We start from the raw sequence: 24,008 nt of genomic DNA, 5'->3' as shown, positions 1-24,008 counted from the left end.
CTATTTAAATATGATGAGATTTACATTATACAATAAAAATCTCATATTGATGATCCGAGTAGTTAAACTAAATCTGCTACCTCTAAAAATCATATAATCTGAAGATCGCTAATCAATGCATCAAACGATCAATAAAAATATATCTAATTTAATGTTATTTAGACTGTCTAATTTTTTGATCATTTGATTCATAGATAAAATCATAGAGATCTCCAAATCAAATGAGTTTAGGTATACAGATAGTTTAAAGATGGTAAACCATATTCAAAGGCTCAAATCGCTGACGAAGAATCAATCTTATTGTCAAATCCAAATCTGAGTAAAAATGAACGTGAATGTAGACAAATCTAACATGTGTGTGTGTGATATTTGGATAAAATGAAAATCAAAATATAACTTTTTTCTGCTTTTAATATCATATACTAAAATAGCTCAAGCTAAAATGAAAGAATTCGCAAAGAGCACGGCCAGTATAGCGAGCAGCGTGACTTGCAGCCTTCTCGGCAGCATGAGATGCTTCTTTTGATCTCTTGAAGGAGACCAAAAACGCCCAAATGTCCATCAAGCAAACCCGTGCGCGAGATTTTTTTTTTTTTTTTTTTAATTATTCGACCTGTTGCCTTTTTTTCATGTGTTTGGACCTTCCCAGCGCAACCCAGGGCGCTAAACCGCGTCCGATTCGAAATAAAAATTGCGTCCTCTGGACCTCTAGGGTGAACGGTCATGATATCACCCGTTACGATACACCCGATACCTACATCTCCTGGGGTTTTATTAGGGTTCGTCCCGTCTATTAGCAACCTTTCCTCTCCTTCGCAAACCTTCGGCAAACCCACAAATCCCCAACTCCGGCCATGAATGGAGCCGCCGGCGAAGCATGAGGAAGAGGATGAGGAGAACGGCCCTCGTCCCCCCTTCGCCGCCACCGTTTCCAGGGTCGCCGTCGCCCAGATCTGCCTCACCGTCGGGTACGCTGCCGCGGAGCCCGCCGCCCTCTGCTCCCTCGCCGACGTCGCTGCTCGCTTCGTCCAGACCCTAGCCCGATCGGGCGCCTCTATCGCCGCCGCCCACGGCCGGACCGATGCCAACCTCCTCGACCTCGTCAGGGCGATGGAGGACCTCAGCCTCCCGCGGGGTTTCGCTGGCGCCTTCAATCCGACAACACCACTTCTGAGATCGAGCATTCTGAGAGAGCTAATGGCGTTCGTCCGATCGGTGGAGGAGATCCCTTTCCCGAGGCCGATACGGCGCGAATCCGTGAGGGCTAGGGTTTCGCCGAGCTTCGGGCAGATGGGGCGGGAGCCGCCGTTCGGGCACGTGCCGCGGTGGCTGCCGTGCTTTCCAGAGGCATGGGAGAGGTCGCGGAGAGAGGGGGAGGGCGGGGGGGACCGGAGAGAAGGGGAGGGGAAGAGAGAGATGGCGAAGGGGGTAAGGTTATTAGGGGAAGGGGAGAGGGTTTTGCTGGCGGGGAGGGAGAGAGTTTGTTTCCGATTGGAGTACTGTGGTGGTTCGTGTGGGGAGAGGAAGAAGAAGAGGGTCGGCGAGGAGGCGGAGGAGAGGTGTGGGAAGAGAAGATAGCCTGGGATTTTTTGTTTTAGTGTTTATTTTGTTTAATTTATTTCGTTGGGAGCTGAAAAAAGTATCGAGGAAGAGGAGAATCGAACCCATGATACAAGGGAAAGACTCTGTTAATGACGGACGTTGCTACCGGCATAGCAGCGTGCGTTGAAGTCAGCAGCCAACCACGTAAAATAATATATTTTCTTTTTGTTTTGTTACCTGGCTTTTCCGCCTCGTGTCGCCTTGCCTGTGGGACGCACCATGGGATGGGAGATGGTTCATGTGCGCAGATGGTATATACGTGTGGTTTAGATTTTAGAGCTAATGTCGTTCCGCTGCTTTTGTCTGTTGCAGATGTTCAAAGACACTGGCTTGTGTAGCTTCACTTGGAAATACATGACAAATGCAAAACATTGTTAGGTGAATAAATTTAGCTTATTTACCCAATCAAGCTCTCATGATTTGGTCTAATTATAGGTAGGGATGATAGTCAAGCGGACTTTCTTAGATATCTAATCTGTCTTGAATACTAATAGAAATCATTGAGCAATACTCTATAGGAAGGATTTGGGATTAAAATTAAAAACCCCCACAAATTTAGGATGGATTTAAAATATACTCTTTAATTACTCGCTATCCTATAATAGGAGGGCGGGAGGGTTTGAACTTAATATCTTTAAAGGACTTAACCACTACCTTCGCCAATATTATAAAGCTATCAAATATCTAATTATTATATTTTATAATATTAAATTTTATTCTAATCTTATTATAAACATAACAATAAATAGCATCATAATATTATATCATATTATTATAATAGAATGTATGATGTTAAATTATAATGTAATACTTTAATGCATAATGTATTATATAATATCTTATTATATTATACAATAGTAGGAATTTGAGGGGCAAATTTGTCCAATATTATTAATCCTGTAGTAACATCCAAATAGCATTTGTCATTCCCATCTTAGTCCCAAATACATGCAGAGAATAACAGCAATCCTTGCTCAATATAATACTATTTTTTCTAAACAAAAATTGAGAAGTCTGCTTGCATATGCTGGAAAAACCAAAACCTTCTGCGTAATTCGGAAAGCACATACCCACTCCAAACCAAACCTTGGGGTAAAGAAATGCCGATGGAGCTTAGCTCCGTCGGGCAATGCAGACGAAACGTTACTGCTACACCCCTTTTTCATCAAAAGGTTGCTGTAGCACTTGATTTCTATTTACTTTGCATTTTGAGATTCGTGGCCTTACGTGTTATGCACATATCTTAAAAAGATAGTTTTTAATGCCATTGGAGTACATTGGACCTAGAACGTGCCCTCTTTTTTTTTTTTTTTTCTTGAATTTTTGAGAGAGAAACCGCGCCCAAGAAATGCAAGCCCTGTACCTAGGATGGAACCTTTTATATAGCTGTTGCTCAAATACAAAACGAATAAATGAATGTTAGGGATCCATGTGCACGCGAAAGCTATAAATATTCCTAGCGCACCAAGAATGTTAGCATTCTAGCAAATTTTTACTGTATGAAAATATTAATTGCTTATTTGACATTATTTTTTTTATTTTTTATTTTTAAAATATAGAAATCAAGACAAAACATATGTTTCATATCATTAATGTAATTTTTAATCTTTCAAAAATTATTTTTATTAATCTAAAATAGAAAGTAAGAAATCCTTATAATTAATATTTAAAAATTAAAAACTCAAATTTTACTATCATTATGGCACTATCTTTATACCATCATAACACCATCTTGTTCAAATACTATCATTGTCTTCACCACCAATACCACTTTTGTTCAAATACTATCATTGTCTTCACCACCAATACCACCCACCTCGCTCACCATCATCTGCCAATACTATCTACCTCCTTACTGCCACCATCATCGCCAACCCTCTACCATTATTATCATTGCTGCACTACCATTTTACCTTGCAACTAATATTATCACCACTATTATCATCATTTCCATATTTATAACTTCTAAAATCGACCCTACTAAATATATTTATATTTTTAATTTAAAAAATATAAAACTACTTTTTTAATTTTTTATTTAGAAGCAAAAAAAAATCAACCGCGTTGCAAACTAACCCTTGTAACATGCTTTGGAGGGAACCCATCGCATGATACCATGCACATGAATGCATACACGCACGTAAGCACACGTGCACGCACAAGGGAAGGGTTGCAAAAGGTGTGGGTAGGCAAACTGTTCCATGAGCACGTTTTTATCAGATGGCAAAGAGCCTAAGGTTGCATTTGATAGAGAGGACAAATTTTAAATGAATCTCTCGTGCTCCAGACGAGATAGACTTCCACGAAATTAAAGTCTCGTTTTAGCATTTGGTTGGAAGAACAAGTGGAGAATAAATGAGTGCATCAAATTCAAAATAGTTTAGTTTTATTACAAGGGCAAAATTGTCCTCTTCTTTTTGAATGTTTAAAGAGTAGATAGAAGCAAAATAATTGGAGGGGACAAGCTTCCTCTAATGCGCGAGATAACTCTGTTCTGCCAAAATAACAAAACAGAATTATCCCTTCCCCTTTCTTTTTGCACTCAACGGAAATAAGTTTACTCTTCAAGTGTTTTGAGTTGTTTGACGATATATCTCTCCACTTATCCCCTCTACCAAAAGCGGCCTCAAATACCATTATTCGCATGGGTCTAAAAGACTGAAGAGAAATCCTTCTTTATCATCCCATTAAAAATCATACAATCTTTTCTCGCAAATCCACAACAAGCAATAATTGGGAGTTATAAGCTTTGCTTCACCTCATATTCATGACAAATCCTCAAAGGGCTGTCTTTAGACACTGGCCTCTCTACAGACCACAACTCTAGATTAGCTGTTCCAGATCCCCAGTGCACCATGCATTTGCTTACCTGGCTTGGGTCAAAGCGATTAACGAGACTCAGTCCTGCACATTTGTCAACCAGCATCCATTCCCCTGAATGCAAGTGGAAAGAAGACAAAAGTCAACTCACATTCGTTGAACACCATCACTGTCAGCATAGAGGTCAAAAGATGAAAAGTATTACCATCTGGGAGGAGATTCCCCTCAAATGATTGCTCTCCAGATTCAGGGCCTATTTCATGCTTTGAACCATCAACGGAATTGAATACAACCAAAACTTCAGTCGGGTGCAGAAGAGTGAACGTTGGGTGCACGCGCAAACAAACCAACCTTCAGAACAAAGGGACTTCAACAAGTTATTAGCAGACAAGAATATAAAGTTTTGTAGAACTAGCTTGTCAGACAACAATTAGATAACCCAGATTATAGAACCAAACATGTTCCACAGTTCCAGAACTAAATAACCTGTACAATTGAATAATAAAGCATCTAAAAACACTTGACATAAAATGACACAACTTGCACTAAGTTCATTATTCCAGAAATGAGTCACCAGGTTCAAGAGATTTTTGGAACAACAGTACTAATCCTGATAAGCAAACATATATGGTTACTGCTAACCTTGAAAATCCACCAGAACCAGCTCCCACATTTTGGGCTATAATTCTAGAATCAATTTGGATAACCTTTGGATCATCTTCTGGAAAAGATATCTGGCGCTGGAGAATTAACCCGCCACCAATATCCCCTTCTAAGCAAAGTGATTCCTCTTCTCCTGATTGTTCAAGATTTCTCCTACAAATACAGCTTCTTGTTATATTTATTCATTATAAATGGAAACATGCATCATAACCAAAGGTGCAGCAGTTATTTGAAATATTGTTTGGTCAAAGATTTTGTAATAGCCTTATGCTGATAATTGTCACAACTACAACTAATTGACCTCAACAATAAACGCGAACCAAATGCCGTACAGTGCGCTATTGCTTAACAGAAATAAAAGATCAAAGATGAGTTCATCAATAGCCTTACTGCACAACTTTATATTGCTCTGAGCATCCAGCAGACCGGTATTCAGCACCACTGTATTCTTCATATCCATCAACTTCAACTCTGCTGTGAAGCCATTGGGTACCTAAAAGAAATCATCCAAACAGAGCAGCTAATTTCAAATTAAATCCTAATGACACCACAACTAGGTTCCAATTTAAGTAAAACCTGTCTACCAGTTTACAAATCTAACAAGCATATCTTGAACACATGGGATAAGCACCATTGCATCAGAGGCCATTAGAAAAAAGAAATAAAAATGCAATAAACTAGTCTAATCTTCTAGATGTGATATTAGGCTTCATGTAGAAATAATTGGAATGGTTCATCACATTGACGTTGACATCTATAAGCTTTTACTTTCTATTTAATCCATAAATTAGCCCAAGTATAACAGCATCAGCAAAATAGAAAATTTAAAATATAACGTGCCATGTTCTATGACAGTTGCAGATATACCATATTATTCTTCCATGTCATTGTGTCCCAATTATTGACAAGATCAAGTGCAAGAGAGTGAAACCAACAAGGATACACGAAAGATGTACAGATACAACTGAAGAAATATTGTCATTTGTCTATGCTCGGTTTGCTGTAAAATAATGAATAGAGTAGTTCTCAACGTTTAAACATGTTTAGTACGTACAAAAGCATCATGCATTCTGAATCATGCTTGGACATGCATTGCTAACCCTTAAAATTGCTAAACAAACCTTGAACCTTAAATTTAAATTAAATCATAAAAAGAAAGAACATTTTATAGAAAGTAAAGTCCGATTAAGCTTATATAAATATGCATCACTATCTCCCTGTGTGTCATAGTATGGAAATGTGGCAATGGATTGTGTTGATTCAGAATGAAAAACCCTTGACCCATTCACCAAAAGGGAAAAAAAAGGGTACTCAACCCATTACTGAACCACATCCTTAGCCATTATCAAAACCTTGCGTACTTCAATAGTTTCCAGGTGGTCTCATGTAACCGCATACAGCATAAATCAACCCTTCTAACCTTGGAAAATTACAACTAAGAATACTGAAATATAGTGCCATTAAAGACAAAAATTCTTTTTTAAAACTGTAATCATATAAGTATGAAATTTTTGCAAGTAGACACTATTGATATCAAAATTTATGTACAAAAGTACATTATCTTAACTAATAGTGATAATGTTCTTGAATTTATTGGTCTGATGTTATTTCACTTGTAGCAATTTTCTTTCAATTTACTGAGTGGAAGCATACAAAACACATTTATACAAACAAGTCATATGTGCCACTACTGCTTATGTCTCCTTTTTCACCCTATTCAAAACCAAATTCAAGTATCTCATTCAAGAGAGAATGAAAGCTAATCAAACAGAACTGTATACCTAACGAGAAAAACAAAGAGGAAAAAAATTGGCAGCATTCAAAAGTTCATGAAGAACAGGTGTGACATCAAGCGAATACCGTAACATATTTTTACTATTATTAGCTTGAAGAAAAAGCTAGTAACTGCACAACTTACCAGAAGGAAGATGAGTCATAGAGATAATTCGACCCCCAATCCAAGGAACCACTTTAAGAACCCAGTCACCACTCTTTAGTTCAACAGGGGTCTTCGAGAGCTCAATGCCCTTTTGTCCTGAAAGCCTATCTACATCTGGGATACACTTGGCCTTTTCTGCATCAATCAGTTAACCATATGAGCATGGTGACTAAACAATCACATGCTAATCTTCAACTTCAACAGCAGAAGTGCATCCAAATCAACTCAATGGGAAAATTATGTAAAACACAAAAACTCACAAATCACCAGAGCAAAATGTATGTACCCAAAAGATCACCACATAGGATCCCCAATCTCCACAACCCTATCCTGTATAATTTTGCAGGGTAAAATCCAAGCACCTGATGTCTAACAGCTAATGTTACTAGACATGATGGGGGAGGATTTTCAACCAACAAAAACATGGATTTCACAAAACACTAAACAATAATCATACAATTGATGACCTGCAACAGCATCAGTCCCATGAGTGCCTATGAGAGTAACAACAACAAATGCCATTAAGCCACTAGTACTTTTATTCTGATGGTAGTTCTGCTACTTCATCAACATGCCTTTCTAAAGCTTCAAAACATGAAGAGAAAAATATGGCAGCATCATGGAGAAGTCATTACCCAAGCGCATTTGGTACTGATTTTCACTGGCTGCCACCAAGTCAGACACTTCAGATTCTGGAGGCATTGTAATCTGTAGTTCCTCTCCATCAACACCCCGTGCATCAATCTGAATTTTACAATTAAAGAAAAGCTCAAAATTTCACATCATTAGGATATCTAAAATGACTTAACATCTGAACACAAAACATACCACGGCACCTCCTCCCAGCAGTATTTGTGCATGGAGAGCACGTTTAGGCCTCTTCCATGATCCTTCAGTCTTGGATACTTTAACTTTCAGCAGTGAAGAATGCAGTTCGGCAACATAATATGTTAAGAGATAATTCCCTTGAGTGTACTCATATCCATCACCATCATCTTCGAAGACAACACCTTCAGCTTTCCCTGGGGAAAGATAACTGCAGTTATGGTGCAGAAAAAGAACACGTAATTTATGATCGACTAGGGTATCATTTCTTAATTCTAGATGCTTAATACTTTTTTTCAGGATAGTTTGACAAAGATAGTTGGTAGAAAACTCCCTCTCATGAGTTGTAAAATATATTGATTTTTGGATATTAGTGCAGTGAAAATCAATGTAAACAGGAAAAAAGGCTGAACCTAAAAGCGAGGGGGAAAAGTATTTTGCAGATTTCTTATTCAAGTCTAGGAGAGGCTACGCCCAACTTTTTCTACCCTAACAATCTTGGGAAGCTGATCCAGCAGGGATTGAACCCCCCACCCCCTTGCCCAAGTGGCAATGGTATATTTTGCAAGATTTCCCACGAAGAAAAAAGAAAATATAAAGAACTTAAACTGAGAAATAAGCCAATTTTGATCAACTAGCAGGCACAATCAAAGTGTGAAGCACCAACATATAATGATACAAGGTGCTGAACTGCTGAACTGCTATAGAATGTCATAACAATATCATTAGATGAGAATGATTGTGCTTTTGGCCCACCAAGTACGTTGGTCGTTATTCTGCTTCACACCTTAGATATCATGAACCATTGCATGATGACACAAGCAGCTGGCCCCATATTGATCCAGTTGTGACTGTTCACATATTCATGTTTGTTACTCCCATAACCAACAAAAAATCAATCAAATAAACATGGACCCGACGTCCAGGTTGACGCAGATCTGACATGTTCAAATGGTGACTCAAGTCAAATTGGTTCTCTTTTCAAACAAGCTTCATGTTGCACCTAAATTTTAGGGGCTAGACACAAACCTTTTGTTAAGATTTGACGTCTCGAGATTCAGTCCACATTAAGCCCACAGCGAGATCCAGGATGATGAACGGAGTCCAACGAGTCCAAAAATAGCCTAAACGGAGTCCCGATAGAGAAGTTACATGCGAAAGAAGGCGAGGAGATGAGCTGGTAGGGCCTACGAACGGCAGACGGGCCCACAAAGCGCGCGGGCCTGTAGACGCATGGGCCAGGCCCAGCGGGTGCACGGGCCGGCCCAGCAGGCATGCGAGAGTGCAGCCTGTGAGGTGTCTTCATGCGGTCCATCATGGACCGCCGATTCACAAAGGGAGCATGGACCACCAAGGCGTTTCCCATCTGGTTTCTCGCAGTCCACGGTGGACCAACAGTGTTTTCAGGTGGTTTTTCGTGGCTCATGAGGGGTTCTCGTGGATCAGTGTGCGATCAGGTGGCTACGGATGATTGCGATCGCGATTGGATAGCTGTAAGCCATCCCAGGGAGATCAGAGGCGTGATCTGGCACGATGAGACACGATCCAATAGCCAGTCTTCAATCTAAGACGTGATCAGACGACATGGAGGTCCTTGCAGTGCTGATTGGACGATCGAGAAGTTGTTGGAGTCCTGATCGAGATGCAACTCCGATGCTGATTGGGTTTGAGGGCTTTAAAGGCCCCTATGGGCAACAGAGAGCCTAGTAGAGCTATGGCATGGCATGGTGTGTTCAGCCAAGGACTTAGAGCAGCAGCAGCAGACCGAGAAGAGCCGTCAGAGAGCAGAGGTAGGGAACTTCAGGCAGACTGTCAAGCAGTAGACAACGGTCACTTCAGAGATTCAAAAGATCTTCCTAGAGAGAGCTTTTGTGAGAGAGAACTTGTTGAGAGAGATTGGGTGTATGAGGGTTGAGGGTGTCATCTCCTCTTGTAATTTTTTCTTTTTTCATAGTAAAGCTTGCATGCCCCGTGGAGACGAGCCTTTTGGCTGATCCACGTATTTGATTGTGTTTCTGTTTTATTTCTTCTTTCTTCCTGCTGCGATGCGTGATATCGAAAAGATCCTGTGAAGGTGGTGTCTTGGCCAGACATCCCCAACACCTTTTAACTAATGTACATCAGATCTAATGAGGGTGCATTATAAGATCTGGTCAGGTCTAATTTTTCAAAATCCATAATTAACCAGACCAAAGATGGGGTTTATGCAGGCTTATGCCCTGCCTTCGGGTTTATACTTCAAAGATGGGTCAGATCCAGGTATAGGAGAACCACTTGGACCCCTAGCTAGGAACAATAGATTCATGAACATCTTAAAAATAAGCAATAATATATCGTGGAAAAGTTTAGTTTGGAACAAGTAATCCATAGTTTATCCATTATATCATAAGGTGAGCACTGAGTACTTTCCAACATCATCCCTCTTCTTAGTCTTCGAGCAACACAGTCTATCAAATAAATATTTATTTCAACAATTATCCATGTGAAGACCTACATAACGAGGAGTCACCAGAAAACAAAACCAGCTTATTCATATTAAAATGTCACACCAAAGGAAGCATTGTAAAAAAATGTGGGAATGCAGATGATGGCTAGTGGAGGACTCTTTCAAGGGTATAGATCACCAATTTGTCTAATTCAAGATGATCTTTTTTGGCTCCATGCTTGTCCTATGACATGAAACATTATAACAATACTAGCCACCTAGCTCATTGTTTATGCTGGTGTTTATCACCTAGCTCTAGTTCAGTGTCCAGATCCTCATATTTGAAGTTTCTTGCATTCAATTATCGATGTACCAAACATCATGAACATGGCAATGCAATTGCATCCAACCAGAACCTGACATAATCCAAACCCCTCACCAATTAGTTTCAGGTACAGTATCTTAACCCAGGTTTGAATTAACTGGTTCAGATGGGTAATTTTATGCTGGATCTAGTTTCAAAATGCAACAACTACATTTATGATTCAAGGGATATCATGTCAAAAGTAGATGATAGCAATATACCATCTTTGTCTAAAGCAATAATGAGTGATATCTCATCAGTTGGTTTTGCCTCGCCGACATGTTGAAGAGGAGGACCTGTAGGGATAATTGAACCACCTTGCAGATAGAAAGTTGGCAAATCCTGAATTTTTATACAAATAAATGTTAGTAAAACAATTTCTTCCTTACTATGAACCAAATATTTTGGATTACATAAACATACTGGATGTGAATCACCAAAATCAAAGCGCAACCAGATTCCATTTGGCAGCACATGTGACAGTTCATGTGAACATTGCTCAGGTACAGTGCTGTTGACAATGTATCAAGATTATAAAAAAAATTATAAAAGAAGTTTTCTAGTATTAGAAAAAGTACAGCATTCTTTTACTTTCTATACAAGGAAATGATTAAGAATATAGTATTATAAAACACACGTTTCGTTCTTCCAAAAAATTTAAGGATCTGTAACATCCTAAAATATACAAAGGAAGAAAATATATATTTAGATTCAAAGAAAGTAATACCTGGCACAAATTAAAAGTGGTCCCAACAGAAAGGAATTTTCAACCGCCCTCAAACGAGAATCTCGTGGATCTGCATAAGCCAACTGAGCATCAAGACCTCCACTAACCATGGCCTACAGAAATTGGTTTCTAAGAATAGGAGTATACCAGCAAAAAAAGTGGGAGCCGCAACAGGAGTTCCTTTTGTATGAGCCATATAGAAAAGAGTATATATGTGTGGTATAAGCCGATAGCGCCTCATCAATGCAAGGCGGCATACTTCTTCACACTATAAAATGAAAACAGAATATGATTAAAGAAGCTAAGATATATCAAAAAAGAACATCAATGCCAGAACTCCGAGACCAAAATGAAGAGGATAAAAAAAAAAAGAGCGCTAATTAACAGATGATAGGGCCTATGTTCCCCTTGAATAAACAAATAACTTTACCGTCAATGATGCTAGCACGTCAAACAACCTTAAGGTGACTAGTAAATCTAGGTTCACAGGAAGCTGCAGAAGCACTTCTGGCAACTGCATAATATCCTAATGCTCTCTGTATCTTTTGGAGCAGTAATTCTTAGGACTGGCGAATTTTTACCAGACCTGCCTGCCTTGGTTCGATCCAGGGGAAGAATATACAACTATACAATCTTTATCTAGGAACTGTGTCTGGCAAAAATATATAAACTTAAACCAAGTCAGATTCAGGTCTTTACATCCAGTTTTATCAGTTTCTTACTAGAGGAATCTACATGGAGTCCAAACTGGGATAGATATGCGCTGACCAAATTAAAATTAAACCAATTTAGAATCTCTTTCTTTTATGTTATATGCAGTGGTTACTGTTTAAGCTCAAATTTATCCAAACCAGCTCAGCTGCAGGTTGACCAAATAAAAACCAAACCAATTTGAAATTTTCCTTAGCATATGACAGTTCCACATTTTAAGTTAAAAAAGTTCTGTCAAATCAGCTAGGTTTGGGTAAATTGAATTAATATCAGGTTTGTTTTTCGTTAATGCAGTTCAAAATCCGAGTCCAGAGTCTTAGTCAAACATAAAACTGTATGTTTAAGCTATTGTTTGGCCCAGAAACAAACCAGGCCTCTTTTTTTTGCCATCTCAATTAAATGTACATCTTAATTAAAGAAGTAAAAGTTCTGTTGGTTGGTCTCTCTCTCTCTCTCTCTCTCACACACACACACACATCGCTGCCACAACCACCACTGTCAGTATGCCTGACCCCACCATCATCCATCCCCCCCTCCTCCTCCCTCCCTCCAGTCCCTCTGTATCCCCCCTGCCATCTGCCTTGCATGGTTACACTGAAAACTAGAGTTAGGGTCTTATCAGGTTGAGCTGGGCAAAATCAGGCTTTGAAAACTAGAGAGGTCAAGCCAGGATGGGCTCGAGCCAGCAGGTTTTATCTTGATACCCAGCTCTGGCTTGGCCTGGCATGACCAATACCAGGGTCTAGTCACAATTCAAACTCAATATTGACAGCATTGTGAATCTGCTTGCACTATTAAGGCCCCCCAATATTTATAAATGACCATAACTATCATTAATGGCCTTATATGGAGTATCTAGGACTAAGGGTTTTTGATAAGCAGATGCTGATTATGCCAAACCATCCACCCTTTCATCATGGTTGGGCAGACATCGATGGTGCCCGTAGAGGTGGATGTGCACATTCAAACTGATCCAAGCAGATAATTTCACAAGTTGGAAATGGATACATTTGCCTGTTCTTTGAGACACAAATAAATTTCTTCTACAACATCCAGTATGTCACAAAAGAATGCAGCAGTAGAGAATAACATGATATGGATGTTATCAAAAAGTGCAAGCTCGCCATAAGGTATGGATGAGCTATATTTCATGAAGCAACAAAACAATAGATAGAGTGATCTCCCACTGTTTACTGTAAGCATGAAGATTAATTAAACTTTCTTGTCAGCATCTCTGCATATGCATTAAAAAGGTAGAAGTAGCATCTAAAAATCAAATGGAACTAAATAATAATGACAATATAGTAGTATTGTTTGTATGTCAACTGCATTTTTTACATGAATCAAAAAGCTGCCAGTGTTGCAGTATTGAATTAAAAAAAAAAAAAAGGTCAGTGCAATCTAACTTCCAAATCTTCTCAGATTCACCTGAAGCTTCTAAGTTCTACATATCTAAGAGCAAATATTTTGGATAATGTTTTCATTATGGACTCTGGATTATCGATGGTTTCAAAATAATAAGGGTGATCAATGTTTATGTTCTAGAATCTCACTATTTAACCAAATGATCATGCAACAATAATAGATGGTTTAAAGTATTTGAAGGATAAGCACATACCTCTTCTCCAAAAGACCATGGTTCGTGGTCGATGGTCCCAGACTCAGAATGCCCACGACAAAAGGGAAACAAAGCACCTACTGCCATCCATCGGCCGAAAAGTTTTGGAGTTGCGTTTCCAGCAAACCCACCAATATCTGGTCCTGATAATGGCTGACCACTGAGCCCCTGTCCCAAAAACAAACTCTTGAGCACAAGTGGAGGTAGCACACCTCAAAATTCAAACTACTAGAAAACACTCCTGATTGACAGGAAATTTCTACTTCAAAAACTAAGTCGGAGAACAGAACTGTTTATTTGGTGGAGCCATATAACAGATATGACAAGGACACCTCTTTGGTAGCATATCATAACATTTCTAGCTCCATGACAGAATCAGATGATGTACTCAGGTTTTTAAATTTGTATATATACTGAAGTCCTCTTAAGGCAATATGTATGTGTGTGTGTGTGTAATTACTTAAGTTAGCTAGCAAGACTACAAACTACATTGTTTTTGACATCCTGTAAGCTTTTGCACATCATAAATAATGAAGGATAAGAAAACAAACAGAAAAGAAGAGAAACCTAATATAGAAGTTCAATAAACAGCAAGAATCAACCCATGATATGGACAACAGCAGATATTCAATGTCAGTCACGTCATCTCCATGAACCTGGCACATGGTAAATCATAGCTTGTCCCGAGCCAGAGACAAAAGGGAGTAAGCTACAGTGTATTAACTAGCCTTCTTGCATAACATGTGTGGTATGTTTTGCAGAGAGAGAAACAGAACATACAGTTAGTCGAAATCATTGAGTGTGCTACAAGAAATACGACCATCAAACATTATGATGGCGCCAAAAATGAAATGCACCCTGCAAGCTGTGTTTATAAATGGGAAGGCAAGGAGTATGCAATTGCTTACCATGCAACATCCACTAGAATCCATGACATCTGATGCACACTGTAATACCCATACAACTAAAGAGTTTTTATTATCATTCATGAAATTTGACAAGTTCACACCTAATCCTGAAAGGTGCACTTACTATTTCTCTTCCTCAACATAAGATTTGAACTTAGGCAGATGACAGCATGGCATGGATCCTCATACACAGACTGGCAGTCTAAACATGGGTTTACTATCAGATTGCATCCCGAAGTTAAACAGTAAAAGCAGTTTTCACTATGCACCATGATGTAAGCACAACATACATAAAGAAGAAAAGAACGCATACAATTCTCATACATGATATTCAAACAACAAAAGAACTTCATACAGCAGTATGTAATTCTCTCAAATACTAGTAACCTTTGGAATAAGATGGCCAAGTGGCAGAAATGTATTATTAGTTTCATCCTTCGATTTACAAGATCCTAAACAAATGGATGGATGTCTCTAAGCCAACTACTTTAACCACCTCCAGTGACTGAAAATAGTCCTGAGTGACTTTTAATCCTCTATTAGTCACTGAAGCTATTCAATTCTATCACAAGTATACTACCATATATTAGTATAAATAGTAGCTTTTTGTGCAGCATGGATCCTTCAAGAATCAGTAAAAGCATCAACCTACCAATTGAAGCACCATAGGTATACTCATATGTAGGTGCTCCCAGTTTGATAGGTTATCTCCAGTCCAGGTTGCAGCATAACGTTGACTTCCTATGAACCCAGCTCTGGTGAGAACAAATGGTCGTTTAGTCCCACTAGCCATTTTCATTCCCTCATAAGTTGATCTTGCCATCAGCATGCCATAAACCTGTATGGAGATGAAAATTAGAACTTGATACTCCAACTATAACTATAGCAAGAATTTGATAGCTTATAAACTCATTTTTTTACTTTGAATCAAGAAAACAAATTGATTAACTAAAATTTGTGTTACCATAACCAATAAAGGCAGAAAAAATATTAGCTTGAGGAATTACATTGTGATAATGAGTGTGATTTTGGCGACCACCAAGTTCAGTATCTCCTCTGTGAATGTTGCTCTCTGGCATTGTTTTTGTTACCGACTACAAATCAAGAATGTTAGTTTCAATCACTAATAAAAGAAAGTGCAAAATATAAAGTTAGCTTTTCTAAGATTTACCTTGAAGACAGCAGGCTCATTCATATCATTCCATATACCATCAACTCCATTAGACATGAAGTTCCTCACTAGATTAGCCCACCAAAAACGTGCTTTTTCTTGTGTGAAATCAGGAAAAGCACAAGGGCCGGGCCACACTTCCCCTTGAACATGGCATACAAAAGGGATAATGAACATCAAATCTCAAATTTATATCAAAACTCAATGAAAACCTTACCAACAAAAGGCTTCCCATCTGCTTTTAGTATCCAGACATCACTTTGAGAACCACTATCATAGACAAAGTAACCCTTTTCATGTTTAATCCCAGGATCAAGCATCCAGATTGCTTTGAAGCCAATGGAATGAAGGTTGTTTACCATGGATTTTGGATCAGGGAAGCATTCCTGCAATGCTAACAAATATTACAATCTGTGCATTTGGGAAATTACCCCAAATCTACAGAAAACATGAGAAAGTTAATCATGTTCTACATATAAACATATCTAAGCATAAATAAGAGCTGTATGTGAACAGATATGCGCACATGTAAAGCCATATGAGACCTTTTATTCTTTACACACTTTTTGCAGGCAATGTAATAGATCCTCAAGTTCTTTATGCACCCATAATGCAAATACAGACATCAATTACCTCAAATTAGAAGAATAAATGACCGGCAAACAAATCCTAGAATCAATGAACATTAATGTGGGGTAAAAGCAAACCTGAAAATTTGTGAACATACATTAGCAAGCCTGGAGTTACAAAGATCTGGTGATATTTTTAGTCCCTTTTAAGGTTCACTCGCTCCTGAAGCAAGAGAAATCAGCTAACCGACCAAAAGGAATTATGATATGGCCACTTGATAGTGCTCTGAAGAGTTTTCTTTTCTTTTTTTTTTTTACAAAAAAAAAAAGTGATTACTTGACCCAGCAAATGCATATTAACAAGCCACTCCCAAATAGGCAGAACAAGCTTTGATGGGTATGCTTATGATTTTTATTCAAATATTTGATAAAAATGTATTTTTCGTGAAAGATTGTTAAGTTAGAAAAAGAAGAAAATAAAGAAACAAAGAAAGAAAAAAAACTGAAGATATTGATCAATCTCAATAGAAGGTTGTAACAATTACTAAACTTCTCATAGAGCCACATGCAAACTTTGACACCTGTTATGTATATCATCATGCATCAGTGATCAATTATGCAGCTATGATTACCAATCAGAAGAAGATGGATAAAGGCTGATTAGTATTTATTCCATGATAAAAATGTTGAAAATCTTAGTACAACTAGAAAATTATTCTACAGCATTCATAGCATGCATTTTCAAAAATGCTCCGTTGCTCTGTAATTAGTCAATCAAATGCATGCTTGAGGTTTTATTTTTGCCTCATGATAAAATTTTGGTCCACCAGGACAGGGAGATTATCTCTGCAAGGGATCAGTTTGATGGCTGCTTTGGTTAGAGAAATGCAAGAAAACAGTTAGTACATGGAGTCTCAACATGAAATTCCAATTTTGCGCAAGTGCAACCACAGTAAACCAAAAGACTTTCCTTTGCATACATGCAAAAAACATGAAACACCAAAAATACATCAAATACAGCATGATACATGATATCAGACTGCTTGAAATATCAATTATTGCAAGTGTTAATCTTCCATGAGGTTCAATATTGTCAAGATGTAATAAACAATTAAATGGAATGTTTCCGATGCCCATACTGGAATCCAACTGGTACAACCCCTACCAAGTGTCAGTACAGCACAACCCTTGGCACCAAACTCAGTTTGGAGGGCCCTACAAGGTACTGATTTCCCTACTGGCCAGTACAATCTGATAACTAAAACCATCATTTGAAAACAAACAACTCCAACATTAGTATGTTATACAAGTATCCACATGCACATAAACATGAAAAATCTATAGCATGGATGTTTACAAAACATGTTTCTAAATAATGAATGAGATTATTTTTTGCATTTAGTTGTCTAGTTGTAATTAATCTCTATTTGCTAGCAACTTGAACTATGATACAAGCAGCCTATTCTTTTCATATCTGCCACAACATAAGCCTGATCTGAAAAAGATCAAAAAAATTAAGTCTCTAAACAAAACCTGTGATGGTGACTATAAACATAAACAATAATGACTGAATATTACATCCAAGCTTAGTATGAAGGAACATACTTTGTCAAATGTAAAACATCGAAAGCCATCCATATAGTCAATGTCCATCCATATGACATCACAAGGTATGTGTTTCTCTCGAAATGTTCTGGCGACCTGTAACAGGATAAAGCCAATGTATGAACATCAGAAGCAAAAGCCAGCACATATTTATCAAAATAAACTTAATCTTATGGCCATACCAGGGTCCAAGAGCTACCATATTTCATTCAGATAAACAAAGGAAAACAATTAAACCAGTTGCAAACCCCCACCCCCGCCAAAAAAAATAAAATGTAGACAAAAGAAGCAATGTGCAAGTTACATGACTAATATCAAAGTACCTTGAGAACTTTTGCAGCAGAGTCATAGCTCCAACGACATTGATGATATCCAAGTGACCATCTTGGAGGCATAAAAATGGTTCCTAAAATTTTAATGGAGAAGAATAGATATGGAAACCAAATTGTAATGGTAAAAGCAATATAGATCACAAGAGAAATGTCAACTATCATGAGCAAATCAGCAAGTTTATATGATTCGACAAAGTTCGATTTTTATACTAACTGTTGCTTCAGATACTTACATATGTTATAGTTGAATGTTATAATGTAGAAACTACTGAAGGATGGTATGTACTACGTACAATGCATGTACATCAAGCCACGGAAGCAAGGTGCTTCATGAACAGAGCACTTGGGAGTTCACAATATATAATAGAACAGATAAGAATCAAGAGGACAATGCAAATGACATCATATAGGGAAAGAAAAAAGACATAATTTTGCATAAAACTGCCAGTATAATTTAGGTACTTTCAGAAACAGTTGATAAGAAAAATAGAATATTTTGTTGTTTGTTTACCAAAGTCTCCCAATGTAAATATATTGGTGGTATGTATGTTCAGTAAATGCCATAGGAGAGAGGCCACGGCCAAATTCAACCCTTTACATTAAGCTATTGTTCTTGCAGTGAACCACTGCACTGATGTGGAATTCAATACAAAATCATGTACTTTTCATTGAATCCAGATATTGGCCTCCCATTAACACGTTACTGAATTTGGGGACATGCTGCCAGATCCTTCCATTAATTATTATTATCTATTGTAGGGTAGGTATTGTTGTCAACATCCCCTCTAAACAGTCTTCACCACATGACAGGAGATCATTAGTTCCAATTTTCAATTTCAAGTTGATCACCCGAAAAAGTTCAGTTACGACCACCCTGGTTTGTGTGAGGAACCTACTTGTGGTCATAGATTTCTCATTGGACAATTAGACTAATAATATTGCACTGTTCTGTTCACCAGCAAGTTCACTAATCAACTTTCTTAAGCAATTAGCTCTATGACCTAGAAGTTATCAAAGATGCTATTTAAAACACGTGCTGAAAAGCAATCAATCACTAATTTAATTCAACAAAGTAATCTTCATTTGGCCTTTAAAAATATATATATACATGAACAATAATCACGAAAAATGTCCTGCTGGATTCGAATTTTTCCTGTCATAAAAAATTGAATTGGATATGTAGTAATCTAAGTACACAACAAATGCAAATAGAGACAGCACATAAATTCAAATCTATGAAATAGATTAAAGTGTTTTAAATAATATCTAGAAAAGTGGGAAATGGTTTTAAGAAAATAACCAATTGCATGAGACAGCGACATCAGGACATCAGTAGGTGTCTCAAGTGGGCCAAATGTGATTACAGGGTAAACACCCATTGCCACAAACTTTATCATGGAATCTTCCCGTAAGTCAACCTGTCAAAAAAAAATTGATCACTAGACTAATAGAATTCGGCATCACTTTAGAGGTGAAACCAAAACATGAATGAGTCCGGTAGATCCATCTACAGAAGGAAGGAATCTTGCCCAACCTCACAACGCCAAGTTATGTCAGCAAGAACACCCAATGCCTTTCCATCTGGTAGAAGAGCTAGAACCCAAGGATGTGACTGATAGAGGGATGTGGTTCCTGGACCAAAACCCCAAGCATCCGTGTTCCATGTAAAAATCTGAAATGACCATAGGAGTTAAGTACTTGGATAATGTAGATACCATAGGTAACTGGATAGACAGCATACCCGCTTGCCTGTCCGCTCAAGCTGCCCACTTACTTCTCCAGTTCCATAAAAGGATGATCCAGAAGGAAGCTGTGCAAGAAAAATGCATATTATATAATAACATCACAAAAAACATTAATATCATAAAATTTAACATAAATATATAATCTCCAAATATACAACTAAAATAGTTAAGTTTCACATACGTGATCTAAGAAAATTACTATTAATTTCAAACAAAAATTATGGAAGAGATATATTCTACTTTCTATGCATTTGCAGAATGACCAAAGCATAATTGCAGACAAAAAGGAAAAAACAATAGATGTGGATATATGCATATTCACCTCTCTCCTTCATTTTAAAGAAGTATGATTTCAAATTATTATAAAGCATCTAGAACCTTCCTCCATAACTTAATAATATTACGTAGATGCTCCAATTTTTGTTTTCTTAAAGTGTCAGTGGTATTGGACACTTGGACACTGCAAGATGGATCATGCCACAGCTAGACACTCCACTCTGGGGTATCTCGTTGACAATGAAAAAAGTGCCGAAACTTGGCACTTTTTTTGGAGTGCCATGGAGGAGACTCCTAGTTAAAAGTGCTAGCCACTTTAAGCAAAGTGCCATTATGTTTTTGATATAAAGTTATTACCATTTTATGGACACTCTAAGTGAAGTGTCGTTAACCATCAATTTAAGTATTTTAACACATCATAAGTAATGTTAAATCAGGCTAAGCATCAAAACAATGATACATGCATAAATATATGGATGTCATGTTACTTATACATAGATACCTATGCCATGTCCTGGTGTCTCTAATTTTTTTGAGGATAAATGTCACGTCCCTATGCCTAGACTTTTGGAGGCTGCCATGTTGGATGGCCGGATGTGCCAAATGTATTGCCAATACTGAACCATAAGTTTAGCTTCAACATAGGAAGCATGATCATCAACTCAGTTTAACATTATCAATCAACATATGAACCATGATCATCAACTAAGTTTCACATTATCAATCAATTTAACTACAGCAATTTGTCAAGGAATACGCATCATTATAATCTTATCAGGAAACTGCACATCATTATGATATCATCATATACATATAAGTTCAAACAAGTGCTATATTCCTTCCAGATAAGAATGTCTCGCATTAAAAACACTAAATCCTACATCATTTCAGCTACAGAAATCAAAATCACTGAAAGAAACGACAGCAAACCTGAATCTTGACGATCTGTTGTCCATAAATACGTTGAAACATAGGGATATACTGCGGCACCTTATGAACCATGATTGGCGTCTCCCTTGCCTTAGGATCAACAAAAGAAATGCTCGGAAACGCCGCATCTCTGTCATTCCCCGAGCAATCGAACCGGAAAACCCCCTCTTCCAGTATGGGCTCAAAGACCATCCGCCCGGAGGTGGCATCCGCGGTGGCCCTCCCTCCGTCCATCCCAAAACCCACTCCTCCACCACCCAAACTCCACCTCCTGCACGCCAAAAACTACTGGAATCAAGAACTCGCTCTCCTCTAAAATTCTCAGTAATTGCTACTATAAGCAAGAAAAGAACCCATCGGACCGGGATGGCAGCAGGAATCGGGAGAGAGAGGACACCTGAAGAGACGAACCCAGCGAGGGGATCGGAAGAGGCGAGAACCGAGGGAGAGAGGCAGCTTCCGGAGATTTAAAGGAAGTAGATGGCGAGGAGCACTTCTTGGATGGAGGGAGGATCGGATTCTGAGAGGTGGTGGAATATTTTATTCCATCATCACTACCCTTTCTTTCGCTAGCAAGAATAATAATAATACGTACGTGCGCGTGCGCACGAGCGGCGGAAGGGCGCACCGCAACGACGAGAGAGAATCGTATTGAAATTTATTTTTTGGTCAGGTTGGTTTTCCCCTTTGTTCCTTTTCTTTGCTCTCGCGCAGGCTGGCGACTCTGCTAGTCCAGATATGAGCCGTTTCGTTGGAAAGAACGGCATTCACGAGACTACACGTGGATCACACCTTTTGTGCGGCGCACTCGTGAAGATCGACTGTGATTGGTCCGTCATTTAATAATATCATTATTCATCAAAATAAAAAAAAAAATTATCAAAATTTGGTAAAAAATATTTTTCTTCGTTTGATGAACAATGGCAAAAAGCAAATAATGCGATTACTTGTTTATCAAAAATGGGCTGAAGCTGATTCTATCATCTCCCAATCAATAAACAATTAATTGGTTATGTTATTTTTAAATGTTATATAACACTAAAGGTTGTTACATACGTATGATTTATTACTATCGAAACAGCAGAACAAGCTGAAGCAATATCCATCTTGAAACAATAAATATGATTGTTATTATTTTATTTTTGAACAAAATCATTTTAGCTATATTTAGTTTAATCATGCCCTTAAAACCATTGTTGTTGCAAGTATGATGATTTTTCAAAGTCCCATATCGATTTGGATTCAAATAGGAAGAGCCTGATGCTTCTATAAATAGGTCCCTGATTCTTATTTATGGCTACCACAATAAATCAAATCTTGAATTAACTAAGAGAATGTAATCGAAATCTTGAGGAGTCATGAGAAAGAGAAAGTTTACAATTTTGTCAGTTCAAAAATTATAGTAATTTTATTTTAATAAAAATATTTTTTTCAGAATCATGGATGTAGGTCTATTTGAAGGATTGAACCACGTAAAAATTCTTATATTATTTTTCTCCTTTTTATTATCTCTATTATTTGTGTGAGTGCTGTCAGTCTCAATAAGTGGTATCAGAGCAAGGGTCCACCCTAAGAGAGAAAAGAGAAAGAAGCAGGAGGTGCCACATCAGTAATCCAAATGGAAGACCAGTCAGTGCCACATCAGTGGGTCCTAATGCCATGTCAGCCTTTTTTTAAGACCATGTCAGCATTTTTTTTTGAAAAGAGATTAGTTCTGACTAATTTCGACGTATTAGTTCCATTTTAAGGTCAGTTTTCTCAAATTTGGCTTAGTTTGTAGTACTTATTGCTGGTTATTTATGTAGAGGTGTTTATTTGGGGATTTATGAAACATCAAGACTATATTGAAGAATGAGATTTCATTGTTTGATGGAAAGACTGATTTTACTTTATGACAATGTATAATTCAAAATTATTTGGTGCAATAGGATGTTGATTCTACAATGCAATATGAAAAATCGAATAAGATAAAAGATTCAGATTGAAGAATAATCCAAAAGAAAGCAGTTAATACGATTTGGATGCTACTAGCCCACAAATTAAAATCATAATGTTGAAGGAGACATCACCAAAGAAATTGTGGGACACGTTGGAGAGCAAATATGCCTCAAAGACGTTAACTAACCATTTGATGATAAAGATGGATTTGTACTCACTGAAGATGGAGGAATGAGGTAATGTTATTGACCATTCAAATAAATTTAAGTCAGTATCTCGATTATTGAATGTAGGAGAGATGATTAAGGAAGAAGAGCGGGCATTGCTTTTGTTAGCTTCACTACCCAGATCCTACAAATCATTGGTGCAATCAATGCGAGTAGGAAAAAACACACTACAGTTAAATGAGGTGATGAAGGTTTTGAAAGAGAATTATCGGATGATGGGAGATGAAGATTATCCCAGAGAGAGTTGAGTACTAATTGTGACGAGTTCTGAGAGAGGGAGGAAGAAAAGAGGTGACCAATATAGTGGAAGATCGAGATCTCGGTCGAAAAATTTTAGCACTATTGAGTGCCATTACTGTGAAGAATTTGGTCACATCCAGGTTCGCTGTCCAAAGTTCGGGGAGGACTTAAAAAGCCTAAAAAAATTGAAGGATAAGTTAAAGGATGATTCTTCCATAAATATGATCAATACTAATGATGAACTTTACCTCTCAAACACAACTGCTATTGAGAGTAATTATAGCAGGATGATGGATTCTGCTGCTGATATCCATATATGCACTAACCGAAATCTGTTTGACACTTTGCACACTGAGGGAGATTTTGGCTACAT

The 24,008-nt window shown here is 37.9% G+C and overlaps 2 protein-coding genes across 2 annotated transcripts; one reads left to right on the top strand and one right to left on the bottom strand.

The window, feature by feature from the left end:
• Positions 1-634: 634 nt before the first annotated feature.
• LOC105044010 (transcription initiation factor TFIID subunit 8) lies at positions 635-1,778 on the top strand. Its single transcript, XM_010921778.4, has one exon. The coding sequence runs from the start codon at positions 859-861 to the stop codon at positions 1,576-1,578; it is 720 nt and encodes a 239-aa protein (XP_010920080.1). The 5' UTR covers positions 635-858; the 3' UTR covers positions 1,579-1,778.
• A 2,483-nt stretch (positions 1,779-4,261) lies between these two features.
• LOC105044009 (uncharacterized) lies at positions 4,262-21,786 on the bottom strand. The gene is made up of 23 exons (XM_010921775.4): positions 21,628-21,786; positions 21,231-21,501; positions 20,021-20,089; positions 19,814-19,951; positions 19,580-19,697; positions 18,271-18,353; positions 17,948-18,043; positions 15,991-16,159; positions 15,774-15,916; positions 15,610-15,696; positions 15,255-15,440; positions 13,695-13,862; positions 11,513-11,633; positions 11,366-11,435; positions 11,062-11,149; positions 10,860-10,980; positions 7,853-8,046; positions 7,660-7,768; positions 7,004-7,159; positions 5,476-5,578; positions 5,065-5,238; positions 4,628-4,773; positions 4,262-4,536 (listed from the first exon to the last, which is right to left on the bottom strand). The coding sequence occupies exons 2-23, from the start codon at positions 21,462-21,464 to the stop codon at positions 4,343-4,345; spliced, it is 2,967 nt and encodes a 988-aa protein (XP_010920077.1). The 5' UTR covers positions 21,465-21,501; positions 21,628-21,786; the 3' UTR covers positions 4,262-4,342.
• Between the last annotated feature and the right edge of the window lie 2,222 nt (positions 21,787-24,008).

Source organism: Elaeis guineensis, chromosome 4 (genome assembly GCF_000442705.2).
Source record: "Elaeis guineensis isolate ETL-2024a chromosome 4, EG11, whole genome shotgun sequence".
NCBI lineage: Eukaryota > Viridiplantae > Streptophyta > Magnoliopsida > Arecales > Arecaceae > Elaeis > Elaeis guineensis.
The sequence above is the reverse complement of the archived record's forward strand: the minus strand, read 5'-3'. Positions and strand labels throughout refer to the sequence as shown.

Bases quoted from the DNA above. Each gene is read 5' to 3' on its own strand.
- LOC105044010 (XM_010921778.4), top strand. From the start codon at position 859: ATGGAGCCGCCGGCGAAGCATGAGGAAGAGGATGAGGAGAACGGCCCT.
- LOC105044009 (XM_010921775.4), bottom strand. From the start codon at position 21,464: ATGGACGGAGGGAGGGCCACCGCGGATGCCACCTCCGGGCGGATGGTC. The intron at 15,697-15,773 runs GTAAATCTTAGA...CTTGATTTGTAG, and splicing joins ATGAGCCTGCTGTCTTCAAG to TCGGTAACAAAAACAATGCC. The intron at 11,150-11,365 runs GTATTACTTTCT...CATTGTCAACAG, and splicing joins CCACTTTTAATTTGTGCCAG to CACTGTACCTGAGCAATGTT.